This window comes from Aristolochia californica, unplaced genomic scaffold (assembly GCF_029961685.1).
Source record: "Aristolochia californica isolate CCGP_79_NKW_82.1479 unplaced genomic scaffold, dmAriCali1.0.hap1 SCAF_16, whole genome shotgun sequence".
Lineage (NCBI taxonomy): Eukaryota > Viridiplantae > Streptophyta > Magnoliopsida > Piperales > Aristolochiaceae > Aristolochia > Aristolochia californica.
In genome coordinates this window covers 21,327,136-21,355,060 of record NW_027181837.1, presented here as the reverse complement: position 1 = coordinate 21,355,060, position 27,925 = coordinate 21,327,136, and the positions used below count along the sequence as shown (strand labels likewise).

General features: G+C 38.6%; 3 protein-coding genes and 1 long non-coding RNA gene across 6 annotated transcripts; 2 read left to right on the top strand and 2 right to left on the bottom strand.

Moving 5' to 3' along the window:
- The first annotated feature begins 416 nt into the window (after positions 1-416).
- On the top strand, positions 417-2,291 carry LOC137952794 (4-hydroxyphenylpyruvate dioxygenase). The gene is made up of 2 exons (XM_068799862.1): positions 417-1,851; positions 2,050-2,291. Exons 1-2 carry the CDS (start codon positions 491-493, stop codon positions 2,216-2,218), a joined length of 1,530 nt encoding a protein of 509 aa, XP_068655963.1. The 5' UTR covers positions 417-490; the 3' UTR covers positions 2,219-2,291.
- Positions 2,292-2,544: 253 nt separating this feature from the next.
- LOC137953902 (uncharacterized) lies at positions 2,545-5,727 on the bottom strand. 2 transcript variants are annotated; one of them, XR_011112443.1, is made up of 6 exons: positions 5,667-5,727; positions 5,430-5,514; positions 4,631-4,751; positions 4,124-4,336; positions 3,590-3,814; positions 2,545-2,731 (listed from the first exon to the last, which is right to left on the bottom strand). It is a non-coding gene; the product is annotated as an uncharacterized lncRNA (long non-coding RNA). The 2 variants fall into 2 exon arrangements; XR_011112442.1 differs by having other exon boundaries at positions 3,590-3,800.
- A 3,129-nt stretch (positions 5,728-8,856) lies between these two features.
- LOC137952793 (cellulose synthase-like protein E6) lies at positions 8,857-13,415 on the bottom strand. Its single transcript, XM_068799861.1, has 8 exons — positions 12,809-13,415; positions 12,541-12,681; positions 11,265-11,393; positions 10,967-11,179; positions 10,636-10,765; positions 10,452-10,543; positions 9,733-10,080; positions 8,857-9,659 (listed from the first exon to the last, which is right to left on the bottom strand). Exons 1-8 carry the CDS (start codon positions 13,376-13,378, stop codon positions 9,111-9,113), a joined length of 2,172 nt encoding a protein of 723 aa, XP_068655962.1. The 5' UTR covers positions 13,379-13,415; the 3' UTR covers positions 8,857-9,110.
- Positions 13,416-16,595: 3,180 nt separating this feature from the next.
- Positions 16,596-27,900, top strand: LOC137952778 (membralin-like protein At1g60995). Of its 2 annotated transcripts, none has more exons than XM_068799843.1 (14): positions 16,596-17,088; positions 17,691-17,753; positions 20,961-21,386; positions 22,159-22,240; positions 22,378-22,439; positions 22,651-22,745; positions 22,832-22,911; positions 24,733-24,819; positions 25,164-25,280; positions 25,371-25,456; positions 25,594-25,700; positions 25,804-25,895; positions 26,202-26,278; positions 27,150-27,900. In XM_068799843.1, the coding sequence occupies exons 1-14, from the start codon at positions 16,924-16,926 to the stop codon at positions 27,639-27,641; spliced, it is 2,031 nt and encodes a 676-aa protein (XP_068655944.1). In that variant the 5' UTR covers positions 16,596-16,923; the 3' UTR covers positions 27,642-27,900. The 2 variants fall into 2 exon arrangements, with proteins under 2 accessions (XP_068655944.1, XP_068655945.1); XM_068799844.1 differs by having other exon boundaries at positions 16,597-17,088; positions 20,961-21,254.
- Positions 27,901-27,925: the final 25 nt, after the last annotated feature.

Sequence of the window (27,925 nt, the reverse complement as noted above, 5' to 3'; positions counted from 1 at the left end):
ATTGGCTTCCATAGTGTCTAATAGTTGATACCCTATCATCTATGTGTTCGACATACCTTAATACCCAAAAAATATTTTAGAAGTCCAAAATCATTCATTTTAATTTTTTTTCATATATTCTCTATGATTTTTATTATGTTTTCCGCATCGCTATCGGTTAAGACGAATTATTCATATAAATTATTAGTAATATTTTTTCTTTAAAGTATTCTTAACAAAGATATAATGATTTAGTGGCCACAACTGAATCCAAATCCACATATTGTTCGGTTAAATTTGTCACTACTTAACAAGAGATCGAGTCCGCTATAAAGAGATTCCAAAAATGACAATTTGAAAAGCGTATTTTTTTTTGTTGTTGTTGCAGGTGCATTAATGGATTTTTATACGAATTTCGTCTCTATTTTCCTTCTTGATATGAATCATGAACTTACAATTGATATCCACAATAAATTATCTGATTCAGTGCAGCGTCTCCGTCTAAACCCCAATGTCAGATATCTTCTTCCGCACCTCACATGCGTCTCTCATACCGTACACAGTCGGAAATTTTCGCGCCTCTTCTGCTCTTTTCGCCGCCACAAAATCTGGCGTTTCCTTGACCAAAATTACGCAACGCAGGGGGCGACGTAGATACAAGATGAGTCGAACATGTGGCGACGCGTGGCGGCGCAATCTCGTAACCTGCTCCTCGTTTAAACTTCCAACAGGAGGAGAGAGCAGAGTTGAAGAGATGGTGAACAAAGATGACTCCGACGCCGCTGCAATAAACAGCTTCAAGCTGGTGGGCTACTCCAATTTCGTCCGCCACAACCCCCGCTCCGATCGTTTCACCGTGCGGCGATTCCACCACGTCGAGTTCTGGTGCTCCGATGCCACCAATGTCTCCCGCCGCTTCTCCTTCGGCCTCGGCATGCCCATCGTCGCAAAATCCGATATTTCCACCGGAAATTTAACACATGCCTCGTATCTTCTCCGTTCTGGTGATCTCAGCTTCCTCTTCTCTGCGCCTTACTCGCCTTCGATCTCCACCCCACTAAACTGCAACCCTTCAATCCCATCCTTCTGCTTCCCCACATTCCAGCATTTTATCTCTTCACACGGCCTTGCCGTCCGGGCGGTCGCCCTCGAGGTCGCAGACGCGGAGGCTGCTTTTCAAACCAGCGTCGCCCACGGTGCCACACCCTTCTACCCTCCGACCCCTCTCGGCCCCGACTGCGAAGCCGTCATGGCCGAAATTTTGCTTTACGGCGACGTTGTCCTCCGTTATATCAGTTTCCGACACCCCGACAGTTCATTTTTTCTACCCGGGTTCGAGCCTCTCGACCCAGAACCCCTCGACTACGGCCTCCGTCGCCTCGACCACGCGGTGGGGAACGTCCCGAAGCTGGGCCCGGCCGTAGCCTACGTGAAGAAATTAACGGGATTCCACGAGTTCGCCGAGTTCACGGCGGAGGACGTGGGGACGGCCGAATCGGGGCTGAACTCGGCGGTCCTGGCGAACAACGAGGAGACGGTGCTGCTGCCGATGAACGAACCCGTGAGCGGCACGAAGCGGCGGAGCCAGATACAGACGTACCTGGATCACAACGAGGGGGCCGGGGTGCAGCACTTGGCGATCGGGACCGACGACATATTCCGGACGCTGAGGGAGATGCGAAAGCGGAGCGGCGTAGGGGGGTTCGAGTTCATGCCGTCGCCGCCGGTGACTTATTACCGCAATCTGAGGCGGAGGGTGGGGGACGTGCTGACGGAGGAGCAGATAAGTGAGTGCGAGAACTTGGGGATTCTGGTGGACAGGGACGACCAGGGCGTTCTGTTACAAATTTTCACTAAACCCATTGGTGACAGGTACGTGGCTGCTCCTCTGCCAAGTCTTTAACATGAGAATCAACTGAGACGCCTCGTCGATCTGAATTGAAGTCTATGAAGTTGACAAGTCAACTAGAAGACTTTTTTAAGGGTTATCTAAACTTTTTTGTATTCCTATTATTGTAAAAACTCCCTATGCTTTTTTAAGACTTGAATGACGAAAAACTCTTTGGGCAGGCTGACCATCTTCTTGGAGATAATACAGCGTGTGGGGTGCATGGTGGAGGACGAGCAAGGGAAGACATATCAGAAAGGAGGGTGTGGAGGCTTTGGAAAGGGCAACTTCTCCGAGCTATTCAAATCCATTGAAGAGTTTGAGAAGATGCTTGAAGCCAAGATAGTTTGATTTTCCCTTGTTATTTTCCTTCTTTATGCCTACCTACTGCTTGTTACATTGGAGTTCCAAAATAAAGATATGAAATCTTCCTTTTCTCATCTTGAGCTCTCTGTTTTTTCTTTCGAATGGCATATGGAAGTAAAAAACACAATTTAGTTAATTCATATGCATATTTACCAAATAACTGCAAAACACAGGCTAATGTACCTTGCGGGTCTCCGCAAGCCAAGAAGAACAGTGGCCTTCTCAATCTGAAGATTAAATTTGTAGCAACAAATTTGAAATGTTCATCAGAGAACAGAAGCCCTAGAAAAGAAATCGAAGAACAAGTTTGCTTCAGCATGTGCTCACAAATATTATTGACTCAGGTGCCACAGTGAAAACTGTTGTCTTTGACTCATTTGTTAGACAAGTTTCTGAATGTTTGAATATTATTGACACAAAAGACACTGACCTTCATATCCTTTAAACACTGCAAGATGCTGGATGAGTGTCACATATGTCAGTGATAAATCTGTAGAACTGGAAATTCAGCGAGATATTAATCAAGTGAGTCTTTGTTTGCCTTCTAGAGACTTTAAAGGGAAACGAAAGAAATAAGAAAAGCTTTATTAATATCTAATCACAATAATAGTAAATACAAAATAGGCAAAAACAGTTTCATAATTACTTTCCAGCTTCTGCAAAGCAGATTGCATCGACCAAGGCCTTTAGTCGAACGAGAGTAGTACTGAAGATGAGGTAAAAGACGAAAATGCTAAGTTTTTGTAGGAAAGTTCAGATTAGTTTAACCAATGACATCCTCATCATAGTTTATGATCGTTAAAACCAATGACATCCTCATAGTTTATGATCGTTAAAAAATAATCCCACAAAGATCTTGAGTTTATTAGTTAGAAAAGAGGTTTTTTAAGTTGGCTAATCATTTTGGGATAAGTCTTAGACTCAACTTTTCAGAATAAGTATTCGTATGTGGGTTTACACTTAAATTATCTACTTGTTGATCCATATCCACTTGTAAAGCCACAAAAAGAAAGCTTACACCTAAATTATCTACTTGTAGATGATGATTTTCAAACACAAATAACTGCAACAAAAAAGAAAAATAACAAATAACTACAACAAATAATAAATTATCCACTTGTAGATGATGATTTCAAACACAAATAACTGCAACAAAAAAGAAAAATAACAAATAACTTTTAGTTTATGATGACTTTCAAACACAATTTTTTTTATTTTTTATTTTTTGAAAATGACTTTCAAACACAAATAATTATAACAGAAAAGAAAAATAACAACAAATTCCGTTTTTCAGATTTAGACGCAAAATCTATCCAGCTAGACAGTAAAACGGTAGAATGTCTTCCATTTTGATACCTGCCATAAAGCTCCCAGGAAGAAGCTCTTAGTAAGACACACCAGTCAGTTGTAGAATAGGGCCAGGAATCGGGTTAGGCTGGACTCCAAAGTGGAATGCATCAAAGTCGTTTTCCAACATGTTCTCATACAAGGACGGGCTTCTTGTTCTTTGTAAATTCTTCAGCCAGGTAGTGCTAAAAGCCCCCATCAAGTGTCAGTGAAGCCCCCTCTGATCAAAATTCACTAACAAATAAGAACTTAATCTCAGTTCCTTTCACAAACATACTATAAAAATATCAGTTTTCATTCCAAAAGGAAGGGAGAAATTATCATCATAATCATACAGATGCCTTGCGAACACTAACTGTGCTCGTTCGGAGCTTGGTAAGATGCCTTGGGCCCAAATGACATTAATGGCCTTTTCACATACTGAAAACCAAAAGATGTTGTGATGAAACCTCATCACATTCAAAAATAATCGTTGGGCCTCAACCTTTTTCGGATTTTTCAGATAAAATAGCATAAAATAAAGTCAACCAATACGCATCTTACCTTGAGATCACATTTTGCCACTGCCAGCCAATTGAAGGCCACCAAACATGTTTAACTTCAAGCTCTGAGGGAGCTCTCCAGTAGAACTAATAATTGCTGCTGGGCAGACAATGAGGTACCTAACTTGTAGCGAACCCAGGTGAATATGTGGAGCCCATTATTTTAGTTGCAAATTGCTGATAATGTATAAGCAAGACAAATATCATCACTATTCTGCATAGAGAAACATTTTGATGTTAATCACACCATAACATAAATGGTGAACATACATATAGGAATGCATGTATATATGCATGTACTCGAAAACTTGTATCAACACCATTTTTTAAATTTTAAACAAGAGTAAACTAAAAAACCAACACTAGAGAAACTTGTAGATAAATCTGAACTGCTTCATGTAGTGCCTGGAAAGTAATTGAACGATTAATTTACACAATAAATAAGATCTCCGTAAAAAAAAAAAAAAAAAGATAAGCAAACAGTGTACAAAAGTTTATGTTCATTTACCTCTGAAGATTGCTTTGAGTGCCCAAAATAAGAATGCGTGATTCCCAAACACAGTAAAGCAGTCTCATACGAGGAAAATCAGAAGGTGAAGAATGAGATACAGTATCAATTCCTTCCATCCCTGCATTTTAAGCAGACAGCTTTAAATTAGTATCTTTCTTTAAAAGTAAAAAAACTGCTTTTTTCAAGTCTTAGAAATGAGAAAAATAATTGAAAAATAGAAAGTCAAGAGAATTGAGTATCAAGTAACTAATAATAGAGTTGTATCTTCTGCACTATTTCAGGCCCATTAACGAATTCCCTTCTCATTGTCTTAAAAAATAAAATAAAAATAAAATACAAAAAAACAATAGCTAGCCAGAAGAGAGCACAAAAAAAAAAAAAAAAAAACTGCTACAATGTTAGCAATGAAAGAAGTTCAAAATAAACTTATTCACTGAGTTGCAACTGATTATTGGCAAGATTTTCAATATTTTTTTTAAGATAGAAATTTTATTAAAAGAAGGGTAACATTAACTGAAATATGTTGAAAAAGAGATCCCTCTTTGGCCAAGGAGTCTGCCAGAGCTTTTGCCACATGAATTGGGGAGGACAAGTAGAATTGTACATATTTTCAGTAATCAAATTTGTGTCAGCAGGATGACAAGACGAAAACATATTTCGGCCTTACAAAACTGTAGTTAGAAAAAAACTTTTAAGAGCAAAATTATGTTCAGATAAAACATTACATTACATATCCTTGTGATGTTCTATTCTCTACTAACATTAAATGAAGCACATAAGCAAGTGAAATATCTACCTATAATCAAAATAGCAATGAAGATTCTCCAGTTCAGAGAGATAATCTTCATGGTAAAGAGTTTCAAATAACACAAATAGTGAGTCTGCAAAATAGCTCAATGGGTTATATAAAAGAAAGAAAAACACTTCCATTAACATAAACAGCCCATAAAAGCATTCCTGTAACAATAAGCAGCACAAAAGAGCATTTCAAGTAACAGTAAATAGCCCCTGTAAATCCAGATTTACTACTTACATAGCATAAGTCTGGAGCTAGCTTCTGAAGTTGCTCCAGGATAGCTTAAAATGGATTTAGGAAATGAGCTGCCATGCCCAACAAACAAGAATAGTTATTATAGTTGAACCCAATAGCAAAATAGGGCAAAAAGCTCTTACAAAAGTTATATATCATCAAAAGCCACCATCCCTATTAATAAATTGGGGGATCATTAGTCACTTAGTGCTCAATCAAATCAGCTTGCTATTTCAGATACCCTTGAATCTGCCAATTTGAACGTAAGAATAATCCACCATGCTGATCATTCAGAGAGTTGTCAATCTCAGTGTGTTGAGCACCATCTTCAAAATTTTTGAACTTACAATCTACAAAAACTTGGATATCTGCTTTATCATGTTAAGCTAGTTAATTACTATAACAATTGAATAAGATGAGGGTGCTCTTCCTCGGATCAAGTCGCCATGTGAAAACGATGGGCATTGATCAGCTATATCTACCTTTGTTTCCGGTAGGCCACTTTTGATCGAATAGAACAGACCCCTTTATTCCGATTGTCAACTCGTCGAATCGGGTTTTTACAGTGATATTACCTTGTTATTTGTTATAAAAAAAATTACCTTGTTATTCGGAGCTTTATTTTAAGAATAGGAGCTGAGAGTAAAAAATATAATATTCAAACAGGCTGAAACACTAACTGGTCATTTTTTATGATATTGTTAAATTACCATATATCAGATGCAATGGAATCTGAAACCAAAGGAAAAATGGCTTTTAAGTTTTCAGAGTGGTGGTTGCTGATAGCAATCTTTGTATGAAATTTATGGGTGGGAAAAGAGTCACACCATCTTGTGGTTGGAATGTAAGGCCCATCTGAGGCTAATTTTCTGAGAACAAGAGAAGTCATCATGGGAGAGTTCACACTGGTTTGGGGTAAGAAATCCTCCAGTAGTGTTGGGAAGATGCCTCATAATTTATGTTAGTCATTCAGAGAAGATTCTCCCTAACTTTAACAAGGCAAGCCTGTCTATTTTAGTTTAACGGTCCATGATGTTCTATGTAGCCCTTGGATTTGTTCTCCATGGATCCACAGTATGTCCTTCACATTCCAGGCCAAGTTATATGTTTAGGCCTGGGCATGAGGAGGAGCTTTAGTAGATAAAAGGTCCTGCCATTCTGTGGTTGTACGTGTGCTCCATGTCTAAGGGTAATTGTCTAAGATAGAGAGAAGCTGATGTAGAAGAATAATCCAATATCAGTTTGGGCTCGAAAAGATCCTAATCTTATCAACTGGGAGAAACCTCCTAACTTTGACTAGTTACTTTTAGAGGAACTGGTCGATCTTCAATAAATTTTTGTCTTTCCTTTTCCTACACAAGTATCCTTCTTAAGAACTTAGCAGTGAAGAAAATGATTTTGCTAAGCTAAACAGAAAAAAAATCATAATCAGCAAATATCCTAGCCCAGAGGCTAAATAACCAATACATTGAAGCAGCCCAAGGGCATCTGAAGCTAAAAAACTAAAAAGGATTTGATATCTACAGTTTTTGTTGGTGAAGGAATATTGGGTGAGCTTTTTGTACTTTTCAGGTTTTCATAAACCCTTGCAATAGATGGATCTACCACAAGATACCAATGCAGGTAAAGGATGTAAATAGGCTCAGTCTCAAATGATTTTAAAAACCTAACTGACAGAGAAGTCAGATCTGAATCGATTGAAGGTCCAGCTCTGTAGTACATAAAAAGGTAAGGACATACAACAAGTTCATACCGTCAACTATTCTAGAGAGAGTGGTGGGTGTATGAATATGAAAACTAGAACCTTCTCCAGCACTTGATACAGTCTCAAAGTCACACTTATTTCTCAAAAATTCGTAGTTTTCAAGAACGAGGCCTTCATCATCCTCATCCAATGATTCTGATTCATTATCAAAGTCATCTTCTTCTGGCAACTCATAAGCAGGATTATTTACTTTGCAATATACCCTTATATTGGTCAACAAATGGCACATTCCCTGGAAATGTTTATAGCGGAATGAGAAAGTCGTATCAATTAGATCACAAAATAAAGCATAGCTGTTGGTTCTTTACATTTTTGCTCATCCAAACCGGTGAACATCTACACAATTTAAAAGTTGTTTTAGTGAACATGAAAAAAGTTGTCATATTCAAACCAAAGAAAAGAATACCTCAAATGATAATAAAGTAAAGACCAATATGCAACGAGGTAGAAACATTCCTAGGTGACTGGCCGGATCCACATAAGTCCGATCATCTTCCACGGTGCGCAACTCAGAGTTAGTAAGAACATCTGGTAAAAACTCAATCAATTCTCTAATTGTAGTAATATGGAAAAAAACAAGGAAGGGAGACACTTGATTAAAAACTCTCTTCGGAGGCGATTGAAGAAGTTAAATAAGTCACCAGGTGAAGAGATAAAGAAGCAAGCTGACTAGCTAAATACTAACCCAACCAATCATGAAATAACCCATCAGCTGCCACCAACAGATTTGTGAGTTCATCCAAGGAGTGCTCCAAAAAATCATCACAAGACTATTCAGTAATTATGAAATAGGATAGAATGTGTCATCAGGGGTTTGCAAACACTTTAAATCATCGTAGGGGCACAAGCCAAAAAACACTAAAAATACAGCAAATTACGCATTAGCATTACTTCAGTTAATTCTCAATGAAGGAAAGGGCACAACGGAGCGACACTGCGTGGAGGAAACAGCACCTATCAGAAAAAGATAACCGCACCAGAAGAGAAGATGCAGACAGTTAAAGTACATTTGCGAGGACTAACAAAAAGAGCCCAAGGCAATTGAGCTGAGAGAAGGAGTAAGGAAACGGCACAGCGGATTGGGAAGGGGGAGCTTAGATATTGATAAGAATACAAACGAAAACCTTGTGGGGAGCCAGAGCGAAGGATCCGATCGAATTTAAACTTTCCGCCATGGAAGTTGAGCTGCTCCGGAGACGAAAATCCAGCCGAGAAGACAAGACGCAGAGCTTCTGATTTTTTAAAAAATCAACCGGGAAAAATGAAGCTAAATGGAAACCTCGTTAAAATCGAGGGTTTAGACTTTGAACAATAAATCAGGGAGAAAATTTTATAGATAATAAAATTTATTAGAGAAAAATAAATTTTAATATTCAATAAACAGAGCCTATATCCGACAAAAAATTAATATTCAATTATTCATAAAAATAAAATAAAATAAAAAATACTTTCTTATTAAACAAGAAGGATTAATATCATGCATTTAATCGGTTCAGGGACCGGTTCCGTCCCAATTCGCATCAATAGGAGACTGTGAACAGACTCGGAAGTCCCATTCACAACCCACTAGCTCTACAGGAGCAGAAAGATTTCATTTTATGCGACATTTTAGAGTAGCAAACATCGACGTTGTTGGCGTAAAAGATCCAAAACGCCTCATCTACAGACATTGCACCATTAACTCAGATGAACGGCGACAGAATGTAGAGCAGCCCGACAGCAACCGCCGTCGAGTACAGCCTCACCGACGTTGGCATCCTCCCCTTGTCCTTCCTGAAGAACAAGGCCTCGTACAACGGCAAGCTGATCAGTGTGATGTACCCAGAGATGATGATCTGCAGCGCCATGTCTTCAGCAGCTCCCCACCCTTCCTTAGCGACGCCGGTCATGGCTTTGCAGAAACAGTAGAGGTTGAGCAGAGAGAGGGCCGTGGGAGGGATGAACATGGGGGACGGCACAGCGAATTCCATCACTTCCTGCTTGTACCTCTTCAGGGCTTCCTCGTCGATGACCTTGCTGGTGATCTCGAACCCGGCTTCGGAGATGCCCAGGGACTTCATGATGATGACCATGACGGAGAAGAGGTAGGAAGACGAGCCCTTCATCATCCACATCCGCGTCTCGTTCCACCACATCTTCACTGTTCCCTTGGCCGCGAGGAGCTCGATGAGGCTGAAGGCGTGGGACGCAATGCCGAGGAAGGCGAACACCTTGAACCATGGATCAGAGGTCTGTAGAGGAAAACCCAGATCAGTATACTTCTGAGACATCTTCCCAGGAATCTATTTAGTAGAGTTTAATTACCTTGGGGAACAAGGGGATGCCCTTAACCATTGCCAAAGGAGGGAGAAGAGCGTAGCAGAGCATGGGCAAGCACCAGAGAGCCCAGAGAGTGTAGAAGCTGTAGCACATGATCTGACCCAGCTTCAGTTTTCCCACTCCGTTCGTCCATGGACAGTAGTCTGAGAGGAAGATCTCCAGCAACCCAGTCGACCATCTCTTGTGCTGGATGAGGGTGTCGTTCGTGTTAACTGGTGCTAATCCCAGATAAGCCTTCCTTTCTGGACTGCAGAACACGGAATTCCATCCTCTTGAGTGTAAAACCAGGCCAGTGAATACGTCCTCCACTGCACAGCCGTACATTAATCCCATCTGAGAAATGCAAACCAGACAACAGAGGAATCAAACTTTCATGGTATAGAAAAGAAAGATTATGAATGTTTGTTTGTCGTTTTTCAAATCTGATTTTCTGGTGGGAGTGAGATAAATGGAAGTAAAAGTGAAACTTTTCTATATTCTCCATGAGAGGACGAGATTCTTCCCTTTAATTTGTTCTACCTTGTTAAAAAATACGAGCTTTTATGAAGAGGCGATACCTTCCTGATAACATCTTTTAGTTTCACAGTAGATTTGGTTTCGAATCTAATCAGTTTGAAAGTAAGGAACGTTCTTCGATCTTCTTTATTATTATATTCCGAATAATTTTTGTTTGATTCTTGTGATTTAGAGGATTCCCATCGCACCTCTTTTCCCCATGGCTTCCCGTTCTCGTACGTGCAGCTCGTAACAGCCTTGCCCTTGGTTTCAAGCTCGCTCCAGCTCAGATCTTCTCCAACTGCAAAAAATCGCCATGTTAACCAAACTGCATCGAGGGTGTGATCGAGGTTGAAGAAGACTAGATAAACTACCATCACTAACAAAGCTCACCTGGTTTGTTTTCCAATACCGGTCTGTAATCAGTCGTGAACTTTCTCCCGTTGAGAATCTCCCGCCGGTGGACGGATCCCGTGCCGGCGTACATGGGGCCATTGTGCGCATTAGCACCAAAAAACTCGATCTGTTACAGCAACAGTGACTAAAATGATCAGTTCGTCCGACGAAAGACTGCATTTCTAACTCTGATAAATGATCGTCGTATTCATCTTGTCCTTCGTTTGAACTAAAAACGACGTTGGGTCCAAACCCCTGACAGGTGCCAAACACGACGACGATGAAACCGAGCATGCGCAGCAGTACACAGTTCCAATTTTCCACTCACCTCGTAGATCCTTTTGACACCATTAGCGTAAAGATCATTCGGCGTCAACCCACCGAAGCTCTGCGGGAACTGGACGTATCCGATCTTCTGGCTCTGCTTGGGGTCCAGAAAGAAACACATGGCGTCACGGAGAGCTTGAGAATTGTTCGAGTGCATGTCGCAATCGACGTTGAGAACGAACGGCGCGTTGCTAATCAGCGCCGACACACGATTCTGTGCAAAAGACAAACCATTAGGGGCGGCTTCCTGGGATGGACGAGAATAAAACACCGAAAGAGAGTCAAAATCAATTAATCACCATGGCGTTGAGGGCCCCGGCCTTGTAATGGTGAGGCTGGTTTGGTCGTTTTTCTCTGGATACGTACACCAGGTTCGGCAAGGACGTCCCATCTGCAGCTGCGTCTAGTCCATTTCCTCCCAACAAAACCTAACAAGGACAATATTTAAGTTAAAGCCCCCCGATTGCATAAATATTTTGCAAAGAGTCCACTATAAAAAATAATAATTTCTTGAAATTTTATTATATGATTATTATTATTATTGTTGACTAAGTGGTAGTAGTTGTTGTTATTATTTATCATTTATTACAATTATTATTATAAGTATTATTGTAATTACTAGTAATAATGTTAGTAAATGAATGACTATGAGTTTATGACCTATTTTTCTATTGTTATTATTAATATTTGACTTTTTTGTGAGTTTATTTTGGATATTGATTATAGGCAATACTTTTGTAATTATTTCAATTAAAATCCAATCATGCGGATCTCCGATACACATACGTAAACTAAACACTAGGTTGGAGGTAAGTGTGAATTATTTCTATCTTAGACCTTACAATCTGGCAAATTCTATTTCAAAGTCACTACAATTTTGGTCGATACTCATAAAAAGAAATTGAAAAGAGAGAAAGGGGTTAAGAAACATCGAAAAAAAGGGTAAAGGCCTAAAAGCAATCGATCCAAGAGACGAAGATAACCTAATTTTTTCACCTAGGGTCACTAACATATGAGAATCCTTTTGAAGGGTTCCATCCTTAACTACTAAGAAAAATAAATTAAATATATAAAAAATGAAGATTCTATACATAATTAAGTGGTCTCATCCACCGAAATAACCATTTTTTTAACCTATTTTTTATCTCATGCATGAGATAACCATCGAAATCATCGATGCCCAAGTATTTTACCTTCATCTGTCTTGGGAAGAATTGTTCCACATGAAAAAATTAGTAGAAAAAACTTGAATTTATTAGTTCGAAAAAAGTATTATCAACTTGGCTAGTAATTTTAGAATGACCTCTTTAACCTCTAACCATTTAAAAGTCTTTATACTATTTTTATTATATGAGTCTACTTACCCCCAAGATGGCGAGTTTTTAAAGATGACTAATGAGTTTTTAAAGTCCGGACTCGTACCAGGCAATAATGGTGAGTTTCTTAATCTCTTTCCTACTTCACTGTACCTAATCTCTTTGTCTCTTCTAAACGTAGCGTTTTCATAACGTTTTCATGCAAGTAAACGTTATTATTCTTCTTCAACTTGTACAGATTTAAAATTTTAAAGGTTACCTCGATTATCGACTGGTGATCACGTGGACTGATCTTCGAATCCCACTCTTTGAATCCCTTGTGCAGTTTGCGAGTCTCGTCCGGAACCTTCTTCCCTTTGCTCGCTTTCGCGATCTCGTCCTGCATTTCCTCGTATTTTTTCTGCAGAAGACGGAGAGACGGAGAGTCAGTGAGAAACTCACTCAGTTTCGGTGAAATGGTTCTGTAATCTCAGTCAGTTTCTCTATGTCTGTGACACGATATTAGAAGTTTAATTCTTAATACTCACCTTGACTTCATCGTAGTCCCGCCAGAAACTGACACTCTTCCCACGGCCCACTTCGCGGTCGTCCCCAGCAAAGAACTGAGTTGGGGCCGGCGGCTCGACGCGGTACTTCCGGCAGAAAGGCAGCCAGACCCTGGCAAACATCGACGCGCAGAAGGTCGCGTGGAACGTCAGCTCGGATCCGCCGTCGTCGGAGAGGTAGAAGGCCAGTTTCTTCACGTCGTAGTCGTAGGCCATGAGGGAGAGCAGCGTGTTCGCGACGAGCGCGGGCGGCTCGCGGTCGGGATCGGCGGTGCACAAGAAGACATCGACGGCGGGGAGGTTGTTAGGGAGACGATCGGGGTAAGTCGTGTGCTTCGTGGGCGCCCACCGGAACGCCTGCTGGAAGAACCAAGTGACGGCAAACCAGAGCTCGGCGAGGGAGATGAGGAGGTAGATGAAGGTGTGGGAGGCGGGGAAGTGGGTAAGGCGGTAGTAGAAGAGGGAGAGGATTCCGGCGAGTGAGGCGGCGAAGTAAAGCTTGTAGAGGAAGCGGAGAGGGGCCTGGCGGGTAGTGAAGAGGGGCTGCTCCATGGTGCGCGGGGAATGTTCGACGATTTTACAGGTGGAATTTTGGGTTTTATAAGGCTGGGACTGGGAGCAGTTAGCGAGAAGGTCAGCTTAACCCACGGAGGATATTGAGGATGTTCACCCACGGAGAGCACGTGGATGGCTGGAGAACGTACAGAACATGGCACGTGAATTACCGAACGAGAAATTAAAATATCCGGAGAGTCGGGTCAATAATGGACTTGAACTTCATGTGATACGACACCAATTCATAATCTTTGGCTCCTAGCGGAAAAGTAATTTGTTTCAATAAAAATTATTTTATCACAAAAAATTTCTAGTAAGAATTTTTAATTAAAAAAATATTTTCAAAATCTGAATTCACGTCATGTCTAGAGTACGTTTCCACGAAAATTAGATCCAAAATAAGTGGGGATATAGTCACCCTTTCTCCTTGTATGATGAATGGATTGAGGAGAAAAAACCTGCATGGGTTTTCTTTTAATATTCATTTATATTCGTAAATAGTTAAAGAGACTATTTGAGGAAATAAAAATTTTCTTATATGCTTTGGTGAATTTTATGAGGTTGAGGATATTGGGAAATTAAGAACAAGGTTAGAGAGTAGGGGAATGAGGCACATTTTTGTCAGGATGAGTTTGAGATTGGCTAAGGCAAGTTTGGGAAATTTTAAGAAGCCTGGCATGAACTGAAGTCTACCCTGCTAACTCTCACCCAAGCCTCCTTAGACCTGATTTTTTCTTTGTTTCAGTTTATAGAGGAAATTTGTAGAATCCAAATACTTGATTTAATATATAGTTTTTCTTTCTGTGATAGACGTCATTAGTGAGCTAAGAGTCACTTTAATCAATTTAAATAAATAAATTACTATTTGACTTGGTAACTTTGACCCACTTTTTTTGACCAAATTGGACTAGTGGTCAAAATGGGTCACATTCGAGTTTGACAAAAGACGCCATAGTTCCTTGTTTAATTCTTCGAAATATTCTGAAACAAAACTCATTAGGGCCTGGTTCGATGTATTTGATATCATTGGATCTTATTCAAGTGTTTTTAGCCTAAAATTATCAATGTAGGTGAATATTAAATTATAGATTATTTTTTCGTTCTTTTGATATTATAGATTATTTTTTCGTTCTTTTGATATATAAATTAAAAAAAAAAATCGATGATTTGGATTATAATTTCTAATGGGACCATATAATTTTATTTTATTTTACATTATGTTGGAATTGGCTGTCTGTCTTTAATATTTACGTTGCACATTCTCTAACAAGTCGATTGTTTAAAGCAAATGGTTTCAATATGGTATCAGAGCAGGTCGGTCATGTGTTCGAATCCCGCTACCCCCTATATCTGTGTTGACGAATTTTAATATTCACGCGCCTTCTCTAACAAGTTGATCGTTTAGAGCAAATGGTTTCAATACATTAAAATTATGTGTAGTGGCAAATTTGTAATTTTTATATACAAGGATGTTTTGGTAATTTGGACTAAAATTCAAAAAATCATAATTAGACCTAATGAAGCACATAAATATGTGTAATTGTATAAGATTAAACGGTATTTTAATTTTGATGCACAAAATGGTATTTTTTAATTTGATATAATTTTTTTACCAATTTGGACGAAAGAAAGAGCTGCATGAATATTTTGGACAAACTATAAAAATCAATTTTTATTCATATGTTTATGTTCAATACTTCAATCTCGGTATCGAAAATTATCGAATTTGGGCCTTAAATTGTTGATCTCCAATTCAATTGCGGAAAGAGAATCGCTGATGGGTTAGTCAACTTGAAGTCGAAGATGAAGATCAGCCGCATTATGTCATTCATCAATTTACGTCGTTAGTAGAGCGTCAGACTTCATGTCATCTTGATGTTGGGGATGAAGCGGAAATCATCTCCATGTTTCAAAAAATGGAAAGTGGTTTCCAACCCTTTTTGCCATTCATCTGGATGAAGGGAACGCAGGGGTTCAAACCCCCGACGTTATTTTTTTTCCCTCTCTCTCCTCGCACCCCCCCTCTCTTGCTCTCTTCTCATTTTCGTTTTTTCTCCCTCTCTCCCGCACCCCCTCTCTTGTCTCCCTGCGCCCCCGACTCTCTGCTCCCTCTCTTCTCTCGGACTCTCCTTCTCCGGCCTTCGTCTCTCGGTCTTTTCTCAGACTCGCCCTCTCTCCCGCACCCCTTCTCTCGTCTCCGTGCCTCTCTCTCTTCTCTTGGACTCGCTTTCCATTTTTCTCTCTCGCTTCTCCCAATCTCTTATCCCTCTCGGCCTCTCTTTCTTCTCTCTCTTCTCCCTCTCTTCTCCCTTTCAGCCTCCCAGTCCCTTCTCTCTCTCACTAATCTCTTTTTCCCCCAAAATACTTTTCGATTTTGTTCGATTTCCCCCATTTCCTCTATTCCGATTTTGTTAAATTTTAATACTATATTAAACTTCATATTTAAGTCTCCGGTAAATAAAATATAATTAAAGTATGCATTTGATTAATTAATTATTTTTAATTTTGCCAAAATATATTATTAATTAATACCATGTAAAAAATCCATCTTATGTTATTAATATAATAAAATTTTATTTATTAATCATATTTATTTTTTATTTACTCTATTGTATTAGTGATTTAATAGTGGTAATTAAAATATTGTTAACTCAAACACTTGGTTTAATTAACTCATTTTTATAATTAATAAAAGTAATGGTTTTAATTTTAATGGAAAAATATTTTTAATTAATAATATGTAAAAATATATAGTGTGTTAAAGTTAGTATTTGATAGATTTTTCCTGTTTAATCATGACTTTTTTATGTTAAAGAATACCATATACTATCAATAAATTGTTTATGTTGTTTTTAACGTTATTTATTTATTTTTTATGATTAATCATATACACAGTTAATTGACTCACGTAATTACTGTATTAATGTATAATAAAAAATAATTATTAATTAATATAATATATAATTAAATTAATTAATACATTAATATATTTTAGTTATACATTAAATTAATTATTCGTATAGTAATAATATTTATTTTACCTAATTTAATATTTAAGTATTATATTTTAATTAAGTATACTTTACAAATTACTAATTTTCTTAATTTCTGCGTTTTCCTTTATTTGGGGGCACTAACACTTGAAATTATTTTCAGTGAACATTGTGTGAACATTGTCCATACTTACACCAATTTCGAAGATGAAGATCAATGCAGAAGAATTGTTTTTCTCGCTTTGTTTTTTTTTCCTTTTTTCTTGCAAAATTCCAAATTGTACTTGAGCTGATCTGGCAACGCAATCGCTGTAAAAGTTCGACCAAGCTCGGAGAAATGAAGTGTAAATATAATAGAGCAGGAATCCGACATCAGAAAAATCGATTCACCAGTGGGAACTGAATAAGTCTAGAAATCTCAGTTTTGTTATCAGTTAGACCAATTACGAATCCTTCGTTTAAATTCGAAGATCGTTCCTCTGAGAAGCTCAATTCCTATTTGTCTTCTCTCTCGCGTAACCCTAGGACGCTGGGGATCAGGTATACAGGATGGATCCCGAGCAGACGTTCCTCCGGGTACATGCGCGTCTTTCGGGGATGCTTCTGCGGGTTCTTACCCCGAAATTCAGAACCGCTATGGAGTATATTCATCTTCTAGTCGCTATCGCGTTCTTTTGTTCACTGGTCGTGATGCATGCGAACTTTGTTCAACAGGTAAGCGAGTCTCTGATGTTGTTGGGTGCCTTTGCGTCCTTGTATTTTTTTGGAGATGGATCGAGCGAGAATTCGGGTAGCTTGTATGGAATGGAATCGTCTTGGGGGAAGATGTCAATCGTGAGAATTCTTTGTTAGGCTGGTATTATGAGACGAATAACTTAAAAGAGTAACTGTTCTCCTGGTCTAGTTATCTGTTTTCTCTCATTAATTTTGAATAAAAATCTAAGGTTCTGGAAGTGGTCGCTTTGGCTCATGTTATGTACTTGTGTGCTTCTCTGAGTCTGTGGTATTCGGAACTGTCAAATTTCTTTCTGGAAGCTTTCATTCTGTTGGATGTTGAACTATATCTTGCTGGTTTTTGGAGCTGCTAAATTTCATGTATGGTGTTCTGTTGCTTGTAATTGAAATCATGAAGTTGAAACTAATTCACTTGTGAAATTTTGCAAATTTTACAATTCTTTGATGTTCATTCTGCGAGAATTGTACAACTGGCAAGAAAAGAAGTAAATTGAAAGCAACTTGCTGGTTCATCTTCTGTTCATTTCCTCATTGTGTTTTGGTTCTTTCTGCTTGTCAACTGGCAACTTTTGCATGTGAAGCCTGGCTGTTCAAGTGAGCTTTCTGGAGCTAAACTCGCAGATGCAGACCTAGTCCAGATCAAGGTACGCTGATGTCTATTCTGTAGCACCTACAAGGCTTGGATATCATGCTTAGTACTTTTTTTCTTTTAGAATATTGGTTGCATCAATAGCTCAAATAAGATAATATGGGACAGTGGTGCCAAAACAGCCACCACCTCAGACCCACGGATCATCAAAAGGGCAAGTTTTGCTATACAACAAGTTGTTGACGGCAAGCTTCCTCATTAGTAGGGATCTGCAATTATAAGCCTCAGCTAATATTGCTGCAAATGTCATAGCAGACCTGCTGGATTTTTCATCCCATGAGTCTCCCTCAATGATTAGTGGCATGCTGAAATGGTCCTTGTAAATTCTCAAACTGTAAGCAATGCCTGAAACTCAGCTTCAAAGGAGTCCTTATGCCCCAATGGGCTTGAGTCAGCCAGAGTTATCTGCCCATCATGAACTCATGGTCCTTAACTTCTCCACCTATCCCGGCCATCATGGGCTAGATGTAATTTTGTTAGATAGTATCTATAGCAGGGTGAAACGTTATACAAATGACAGCTTCATTTTTCAGCTCTACTATTCACCTTTTTCTAATTGAATTATTACTTTATTTTGTTAGTTTACTTTATCCAACAATATACTGAAGCAATTTGGTTATTGGTGGGGACGTCAGTCTGCCCATTGAGCCCAGTAGCCCCACCAATTACAGTTCAAATTATTTTTATAATTCTTTTTTATTTTTAGTTTATCTTTCCGGATTTTACTGGATTTGACCATATAGTGATCTTATCTATTTTGAATTTTAAAATTTATTTTTATTTTTATTTTATCTTTCCTAATTTTATTGGATTTGATCAGATAGTGATCTTATCTATTTTGAATTTTAAAATTCAATTTTTAGTTATTTATAGGCTGTAACAGAATATTGAATTCAGCTTTGATTAAAATCTCACTCTTTCTGGTCTTTCCCTCTCTCCCTTCCCTTTCTTCTTCTTTTGTCTTCTCTATTCTTCTTCTTCTAAATTTTATTCTCAATTCTCCTATTTCTCATTCCCAATTCTTCTTTCTTTCTCTCTATTTTCTTCATTTCTCTTCCTAATTCCAGCAATTAACTAATATTCCCATACAACAATTAAAATCGTGCCTTGTCTTGCATCAGTTATTTCATGTTATAAATGGTTTTGGGCAGTACTATCTAGGAAATCACTCAGCATAGCACAGCCATGCCAGAAACTAATTTCTCCTATATTGCAGCTTGAATCACTTGAAACACGTGCTTTTATTCAAAGTCAAACAAATAGCTATAATTTGTTTTGCTGATAGCTAATGATTTTGATCCTTCTTCTGGCCATGATACTTATGCTGATTGGTAAAAAACTATGCATAGAAATGAACTGATTGTGTGCAGCATTTGACAATGGATGTAGGAGAGGAAAGGATAAAAAATTGCACATATAAGGTGAGACACTGGAATGAATTGAAAGAAGCGAGTCACCAAAACCAAAAAAGGACTTAACAAGCTAACTGGACAAGTTGATTGAACCTGCAAATTGTTGCAATTATTTATTTCACTTTAGTTTGCTTTTTATCAAGCAACTTGCTTTATGAATGAATATTTCCTTTATGTAGCTTGGATTGTTTGAAAGCAGCTCTTGACTTGTGTAGTCTCATATATAGGATCCTTTTCATTCTTTGTTAAATTATATAGGGGCATATTGGTCATTTTAACTAGATGTTACCCGTCATAGATGTGGTCTTTATGTGCTTATTAGGTTCAGTTTTTTTTACTTAAATCTGAGTTGTTATTATTGAGTTATAGGGTGTGTAGAAGTGAACTCTATCTTGGATTATTCATGTAATATTTTTAGTAATTTAACAAAAAGGTTTAGGGGGGGGGGCGGCGGGGGGTCAACTTTTCCCCCTAACGACTGCTGCTCACATCAAGCAACTTTTTTTTTTTTTTTGAAAATGATATAAAACGAGAGAGAACAAAATTTAAAAAATTTGGGGGAGCATATCCCTTACAACCAGCGATTGTAGGTTAGCTCCCTGCCTAGCAAGCATATCTGCTGCCAAATTAGCGGATCTCGGAATGTGAGTCCAAATACAAGAAACAATTGAGGTAATCTCTAAAATTTCCTGAAAGGTATCCCAATGCCGCCACGGGGGAGGAGAAGCATTCTCACACCAACCGATAACCACTTTTGAGTCACCTTCGATATGAAGAGGCCCGCTGCAATTATCCCTGAAGACGCGGAGATCGGAGAGGAGGCCATGTAACTCAGCAGACGTAGAGTCAGATATGCCCAAAGGGCCGGCATAAGAGAAGAGCTGATTGCCGGAATTGTCTGAAATGACTCCTCCGAAACCCGAAATCCCTGGATTACCAAGAGATGAGCCGTCAAAATTTAACTTAAGGTGTTCGGGAGCAGGAGGAGTCCATTCTTGCAAAACCGGGATCTTTGTCCCAGAATGCATCATAGCCATATTTCTCCATTTTTCACGAATAGGGGTTCCCAAAAAGGAAGAGAAGGCTTTCTTAGTCAGAAGCCAAGTAGATATAAGCCCTACCACTCGAGCCGCTACCCGATCTGCAAATTCACATTTTGCATCAAAACGTTTTCTATTGCGCTCATTCCAAAGTCCCCACGGAATGAAACTAACGCAAGCAGAGAGCATCATCTTACCAAGACCAGGCAGAGGGGTACCAATGAGCAACTTACTAAACGAGAGAAGATCAGCCGCCATGCAAAATTGTAGCCCAAACTTACTAAGAATGAGAGTCCACACCCTCCAAGAGAATCTGCATTGGAGAAGGATGTGACTTGTGGTTTCATCTTCAGAATTGCAGAATGGGCAAAGGGGGTCAACTGAGGGATGACCTCTTCTTCTAAGAACGTCTGCCGATAAAATCTTCTCTCTGTCTCTCTCTCTGTCACTCTCTGTCTCTCTCTGTCTCTCTTCCTCTTATTCTCTCTTTTTTCTCTTCTTCGTACTTCATTATGTTCAACTTCTACGTTCTTCATGCATGCTATCTCCTTAAACTAATGTTAATTGATCAGAAAGCACACTGATGCTTTCTGGACTCAAGTCCAACCACCTACTCAAAAGAATGAAAAAATAGAGTATTGGGTTTGATTCTTCGTATGAGAGTATCAATTAACTCCCTGAAAGCTTGGTTTGCTCTTTTCTATTTTTTCTCCCTTCTTCTCCCTGACACAAATTTATTATTTCTTGCAGATTAGTAGTGGTGGACTCTGGTTGCAGAACCCATTTGACAGTGACTTTGAGAATGTTCCTCAGCGGAAAAGCTCAAGTGCAAGTTTGAAAGTATTGGAGCTGGAAGGAGATGGGATGTCATTTTTGGCAGCTAAATATTGGTTAAATTGGATAGTTTCAGGTTCAAGGAGGAGCAAAGTGCACAAATCATGGAAGAATGATAGAGAACTTGCTGATCCTTCAGTAGAAAACTCAGCTGAGAGTAAGGAAATTGTGAATGGACCAGAAAGTAGGAGCGACACAGAAATATCGCAAGTGAGTCTTCCCTTGTCTGTGAAAGGTGCATTTAGAGCAGCAGTTGTTCACTTCTACAGGAAATGTCAGAAGCTTTTTTCTTCTCTTTGTCAAAAAGCAATACAGATCTCATTGAGTTTTAAACGTTTATGGGTGAGCACCTTGAGAAAAATGTCTTTACTTCTCTGTCTCTTTCCCTCCCTTTCTCTATCTGCTTGCAGATAATTTTATCGCTCAATTTTGTATTAGCCATTGTTCATTTATGTATACAGATTTTTGTTTTATTAACAAATAATTTTAAATTTCCCTTTAATGTAGCTTCAAATACTTGAGTTTAACATCTGTTAAATCATTAAGCACTGCATATTCTTGGAAGCTCCCGTATTAAAGCTCAAGAAGATTTATCCTTGAATTAAAACCCATAGGTTATGGCATATGGAATTGCTTTAAAGATTAGGCAGGCATGATGGACTTCCCTAAACATGTTTCAGCATCTAATGTGCACATTTGGTGCGGCAACACCAAATGATGAATATCGCCTTGCCAATAACAGTAAGGGTAGCCAAAAGTGATATAAGTTGTGTTTGCAATGATTGTTCTCTTTACTGGAATATGCCATCTGGTGAGAGAAGTATTTTAAGTATATATAGTTACATAATTTGTTTTAATTACATAAGGTAAAAATTATGCATCTTGGGGTAAGCCTCTTTCTGTGATATAAGTTCTCAGAATGCAAGATAATTGGGAAGGGAAAAAAGCGTTTCTTAGGAAGTCTGAATTATGAAAATGGAATTTTAATTATATTGTCCAAGTTCTTAATTTACGAGGATTAGAAAAATGATAATTATGTGTTTGTAGATCTCGCGAAGTTTGAGTATTATAAACTTGTACTTGCTGGGTCTTTAAGCTGTATTTTGTACTGCAGAATACTGCAGGATCTGATATGCGTCTGGATAATTCAAAGTCATCAGATATTAACCATTTGGAAGGCAGTGGATCATTTATAGGTACAGTACGGTCTTCTTTTGTAGTTTATGGTTTGCACCTTTCATAGTGCTGTAAAGGTGCTTGATCCCCGCATCTCTTTTTTTTATTAAGGTTCACCAATTTGAAAAAGTAAAATGAACTATTTTTTTGCCTGCAGTTCAGTGGCTTGAGAACAGAAGCAAAGCATTTGAACCAACATATCTGTACGCAGTTGAGAAGGTAATACTTTCCTTTAAGAATTCTGTTTAAATGAATTTTGTTCTGGAGAGGAATGAATAGTCTGTGCCTTCAGAGAGTGAAACAACACAAGCAGTTTCTTTGAAGTTTTTCACTACCATACCCAACAGATAAATGCATTCTTGATGAAGTTTTCCTCTTGACAATGAACCTTGTAGAAGAAGTTTATGTGCGTGTTATATATTTTGACCAGGGTTATTTTTTGCTTTCGGAAGATGCAAAATCTCTGCATAATGTACGAACGATAAACATCACCATCTCATCTCAACATTCCTGCTTTGGCAACAGGTCAAGTCACATAGTGGCACAGAGTCTTTTCTTGGATTGAAGCATTCATCTTTCATATAAGATGATACGTTAGATTTGTTGTGCAGGTGGCAGCAACTTCTCATAAATGGTCTAATTGGTTATGATACTATTTTGATGAATAGTCTGTTGAACTTTTCTGGTCAAGGTAAGAATTTTTAGGTATGACATTCTATGTGCCCTTTAAATTTTCTTGATGACTGCTTGACTTTTTCATTTAGATAAACTAAAATGTGTGTTTAGTTGAAAGAAAGAACAGAATAATTTGCACTACTGAGAGGCAACATGCGTACCCACTTACTAGAAGGGTGGTTTTAGTTTTAGAATTAAGGTCACTTTCATTATTCTGTATCATATTCAAAAGAAATATAGTTTGTCAATGATGTTGTGCATACATATAGGCTGGATTTTTTAATTGAAGTAAAAACAGGAAAATAACTAGTATAAGAGGAAGGTATCTAAATGGCTAGAAGACTTATATTTTGAGCTCTTGATGTAATTTGTCCACCCTAGGCATTCCCTTGGATATGACAGGATTGGCCCCTCTTGCATTGGTTGGGTTTCAGACCATATGTGTGCAAATCAGGGAGCTACATGTCACTCCTTGCATACTCCACAAGGAACAAGCATGTGGCATGTGAGATGCAATGGTAAGGATGGTTTCTAGAGTGCCTTTGTGGTTTCAAGTCTTACCAAGGGTAAGGGTGAATGTGCTTGTGTAATCAACATTCAAAAAACTGGAACCGTAATGTGAGCACTTTTTTGGACTACTGTGTGAATGCTTTGGTGATTGTAGCATGAATCCTGTGCAGTCATGGGTGTATCCAATTCCCGATATGCATCAGAGACCTCAAAATCCGATATGTGTCAGCTAATAAATCCCCTTGTATTGGCCTGTATTGGCTTATACAGGGTGTGTATCGGGCAGCCCAAAATCCAATACATACTGCTGCTATGCTATATGTACCAGCGACATGATCAACCTCGATTTTGTGGCCTAAGCATGAAATGCAGGACCAAAGTATGTACTTGGGTCTTTACCTTGACAATCCAATGGACCATTGTAAATGCTGCGGTAGACAATTGTGTGAAAACCATGTTTGCATTGTGAAATCATTTACTACATGAAACGTGGGACTGAAGTGTGAATGCTTCAGTTTGCTCATTGATGCTTTAGTTTGCTAGTGCACAACATGAATGCCATCTCCCTAATGGTTATCATCATGCACAGTGTACCATCCACATGTCGAAGCATGTGAAAGATGTCTTGTCACTCTCTGATTGGCACCTTATAAAACCCAGGACAATTGATGGTGCAACTTGAGAGCTAAAAAGATTCAAAACTTGGATTGGGAGCTAAGATTATTTGGTGTTAGTCCATTCTAAGACAAAAGAACGACAGATTAATTGAGCAATTTAACTTTATAACCAATTTTTCTGCCTAGGCCTCTAAGGTGGAATATTGCTCTAGTACTTACTCTTATATTTTATTGAAGTGATTCATTATTTGCACTCAAAAATGAGATGTTGGATCTCTCACTCTCCTTATGTGGTGAATTCTATGTTAAAAACACTTTCAAAAAGAAAAAATTATTTCTAGATTCTGTTGGTGACCTTTATTTTCTAGAGTGAATCAATCCCATTTTGCCCCTCAGTTTAGATGGATGGATTTGATATTTTTATGTAAACTCTCTTGGGGATATCTCAGGTTCGACACTCTGAAAGACCAGTGGGATTTTATTTTTTATTGTTTTGGGCAAAGGATGAGATTTAGGTTTTTATTACTCTTTAAACGTGTTTCTTCTGGCCATACATGATGAGAAAAAATATCATTTCTATACATACAGAGAGATTTGCCAATATGCACATTTCTTGCTCTTGTGTTTGATTCATTTGATGACGTCCAGATCATTGTATTAGGTGGTTTTACTTTTGGCTCATTTATATACATACTTGAGACACCATGCAGGATACTTGTATAACTTTCAGAGAAGGGAGAAGATATATGATCTTAGTTATGCATATGAACCAGCGGAAGGTTCTAAAGGCTTTGAAGGTATGTTGGGCCATATCCTTGGGCCATTTCCTGACAAATAGATGAGTTGTTCTGATGTCATGATAGGGAAGGCTGTGTTAGAGCTTCTATGATATGTATTATAAAGTGAAAATAAGGTGACTAGATATTTTAGAATTTATTGCATATTTGTATAAGGTAACTGTTGGGTACTCAAAGCCACTTGGACGTAGACTCCTCTTGCTTGCTTCTGTAATAAATTGTCTTTGCTTTCAGTTAGCAACAATCAACAAGATTCACTTTCTCTTCTCTCTTTTCCTGAAATCATGAACCTAAAGCTGGAATACTTAATTTGTGGATTAAAACTTAGTTCATTGATCCTGTAGGTTACCTTGTGACCAAGTGTGGCGTGCTTATCATGTCATTGTTCGTTTTTTTCACCACAACTATGTCAGTCTCCTTCACTTTGAGGGAGACACAGTCACGTATGCTGAAGTTTACAGGTCAGTAGTATTATTTGGCCTTTCATTTGTTCTTTATATGGTTATTTATTGAAAGCATGAATGAATTTTTTAAATTTAAAACTATTGCAGTGCAGCTACAGCACCATGCTCGACATCGGCTTCCCACATTTCAGTTAGTTTTTGTGCACGTGATTGAGTCGCTTGTCTTTGTGCCTGTTAGTTACTCTTCTTGCCTCAACTAATATTGCAGCCAATTGGAAAGAATATGTTGCTTGGGGGATATATAATTGACTGTTTCATTTTTATTTTTATTTTTATTTTATTACTAAGGAAGTGAGCTGCTTTGATGCAGATTATGATTGGAACCCTGTTTTTTCTGTTTGAGTTTTATGACGACCAGCTGCTAGCTTTCATGGTCTTAATTCTTGTCTGGTTATGCGAGCTATTTACGTTGATTAGGTTCTCTCTCTCTCTCTCTCTCTCTCTGACACACACACACTCTCTCTTCCATTTCCATGCAATTATTGGTATCTAATACTTTTATGACTTACGGGTTTTGCAGTGTCCGGACCCCATTGTCAATACAGTTCTTTCCTCGATTCTTCTTGCTATATTTCTTGGTGTTTCACATTTACTTCTTTTCTTACCCTTATGGTACGACTCCTCTCTTCTAATCTCAGAGTTTCATCTTTCTCTTTACAGCGTGAACCAAAATAATGGTGCTCTTTCATTTTATCTTGACACTATAAAATGCACTGATCTGGAGAAGTCCTTCTAGGAATGATTTCATGGAATTTGCCGATGATATTGGCGTGTCCAACCATTTAGTTGTCTCTTAAGCTGGAAATCCTGGATTCATTTATTAATTTTTTGTTAGTCTTTCTAACATGCATTCGGTTTGTCATTTTTCCACCGCATCTTGGCTAATTTCTGTCTGTCTTTCCATCGTCACTTTCTCAGGTTTTTCATATTTGGCTTTTGCCACAACTGCAGCTTTCATGTATCATTTGATCCTTTATTTCTGGAACCACTTTGAGGTGATTATTTTCTATCACATATGGATCCTGCTGTATGTTCATTTGTATGGTCTTGTTCTTAAAAGTTATAACTCCTGAAAAGCATTCATGCATTCTTCTAATATTTACATATGATTTAGAGTATAAAACATAGTGAAGTTTGCCTAACAAGTTTCTTGGTCAACTTAGCAGTACCTAATAACCTGTAATATCTATTTTGAGCTTCTGATTTTTCATTAGTTTTAAAGCATTACAGTACTTACTGGATAGATGTCATTTTATATTAATACTTTTTCTTGGAAGATTGGGGGTTCTCCAGAAGAGGCTTTGTTATAAAAATTCTATGGTTGTTTGTACTAGATCAATGTTATAAATACCAACCCTTTCAATTCCCCCTTCCCCCAGTTGCATTGTGTCGGGAGGAATTTTCCCCCTTCATGTGATTGCGACCCAGCTGACCAGCCAAGTCACTCATGTCTCCAGTTTAACCGGCAAACCCAGCCGAATCAGCCAGCTTTTCCACTCTCTCCTGGTCTTACAGACCCATAACCTGGGCATGGGACCAGTTTAGTTGAACCTGGTTCAACCAGCTGGTCTGGTCCGGGTTTTATAACAGAGCTCTAAATGAAAAGATAATAAGCAACTAAATTAGCTTAGATATTAGTTGTTCAGTTTAAACATTATGATTGTCTGATGCGGATCCCAGCCATTCCTTCTTAATTTTGTGCTTTGCTTTTTTAGGGCATCTAAACTGGACCTAGGATGTGTAACCTGATCTCCATTTATTTGAATTGGGTTGCTTAGTTAGCTGCCTACCCAACAAAATATTCAGTCTGTTTCGATATGTGCAACTATTACTATCAACTGATTGCTTGATTATCGTTGTAATCAGGTTCCGGCCTTGGAGAGATTCATGTGGAATCGGCAGCAGCCTGGCATTCATATAACATCCTCTATTCTCACATCGACATTGCACATTGCAAGGCTGAACATGAGGAACACGATACCTGCTAACGATGCCTCCAGCACTGGACCTGCAACTGATTTCAATTTGGCCAGTGACCAACCTGATCCCATTGTCGATGGCCCAGGAAGCTCTAGTCCTCGAGAACAAATGGTCACAGATAACCCAGATACAGCAGGCAGGCCGCTCCAGTTCCCCCAGTCTGATTCACCGCAACCAGGCATCTCTCCCAACTCAAATTCACTAAACCCATTCAGTTCTTTACTTTTGGGAATCCTAGGAGGCACCCCAGAAAGCCATGTCTCCTTTTTCTCCATGTTCAGGGATATGCGAGACACACAGCAGCAGGTTTATAATGAATCTTCACAACAAGTAAACCGTTCAATGAATCAGAATTCCTGGTGGAGAAGAATTTCCTGATATAAGAGTTTTACAGCTTTTGGTACGAGATGTGTGACGCACAGCAAGTTCATACCGACCCATCGCATCAAGTAAACCATTAAATGAATCAGAATATTTTGGTGGTGGAGAACTTCCTGGTGTAAGGAAATTGGAACATATTGTATCATTCCTATTCAAGTGTACTTTGGGAGCTCCATTTTGTATCAAAACAAGAACAAGAAGTATGCATATGTAACCAAAAGATTACAGTTTTTAGTTTAGTGAAAAACATGGTTAATTGAAGCTGTCTAACCTGATACCTA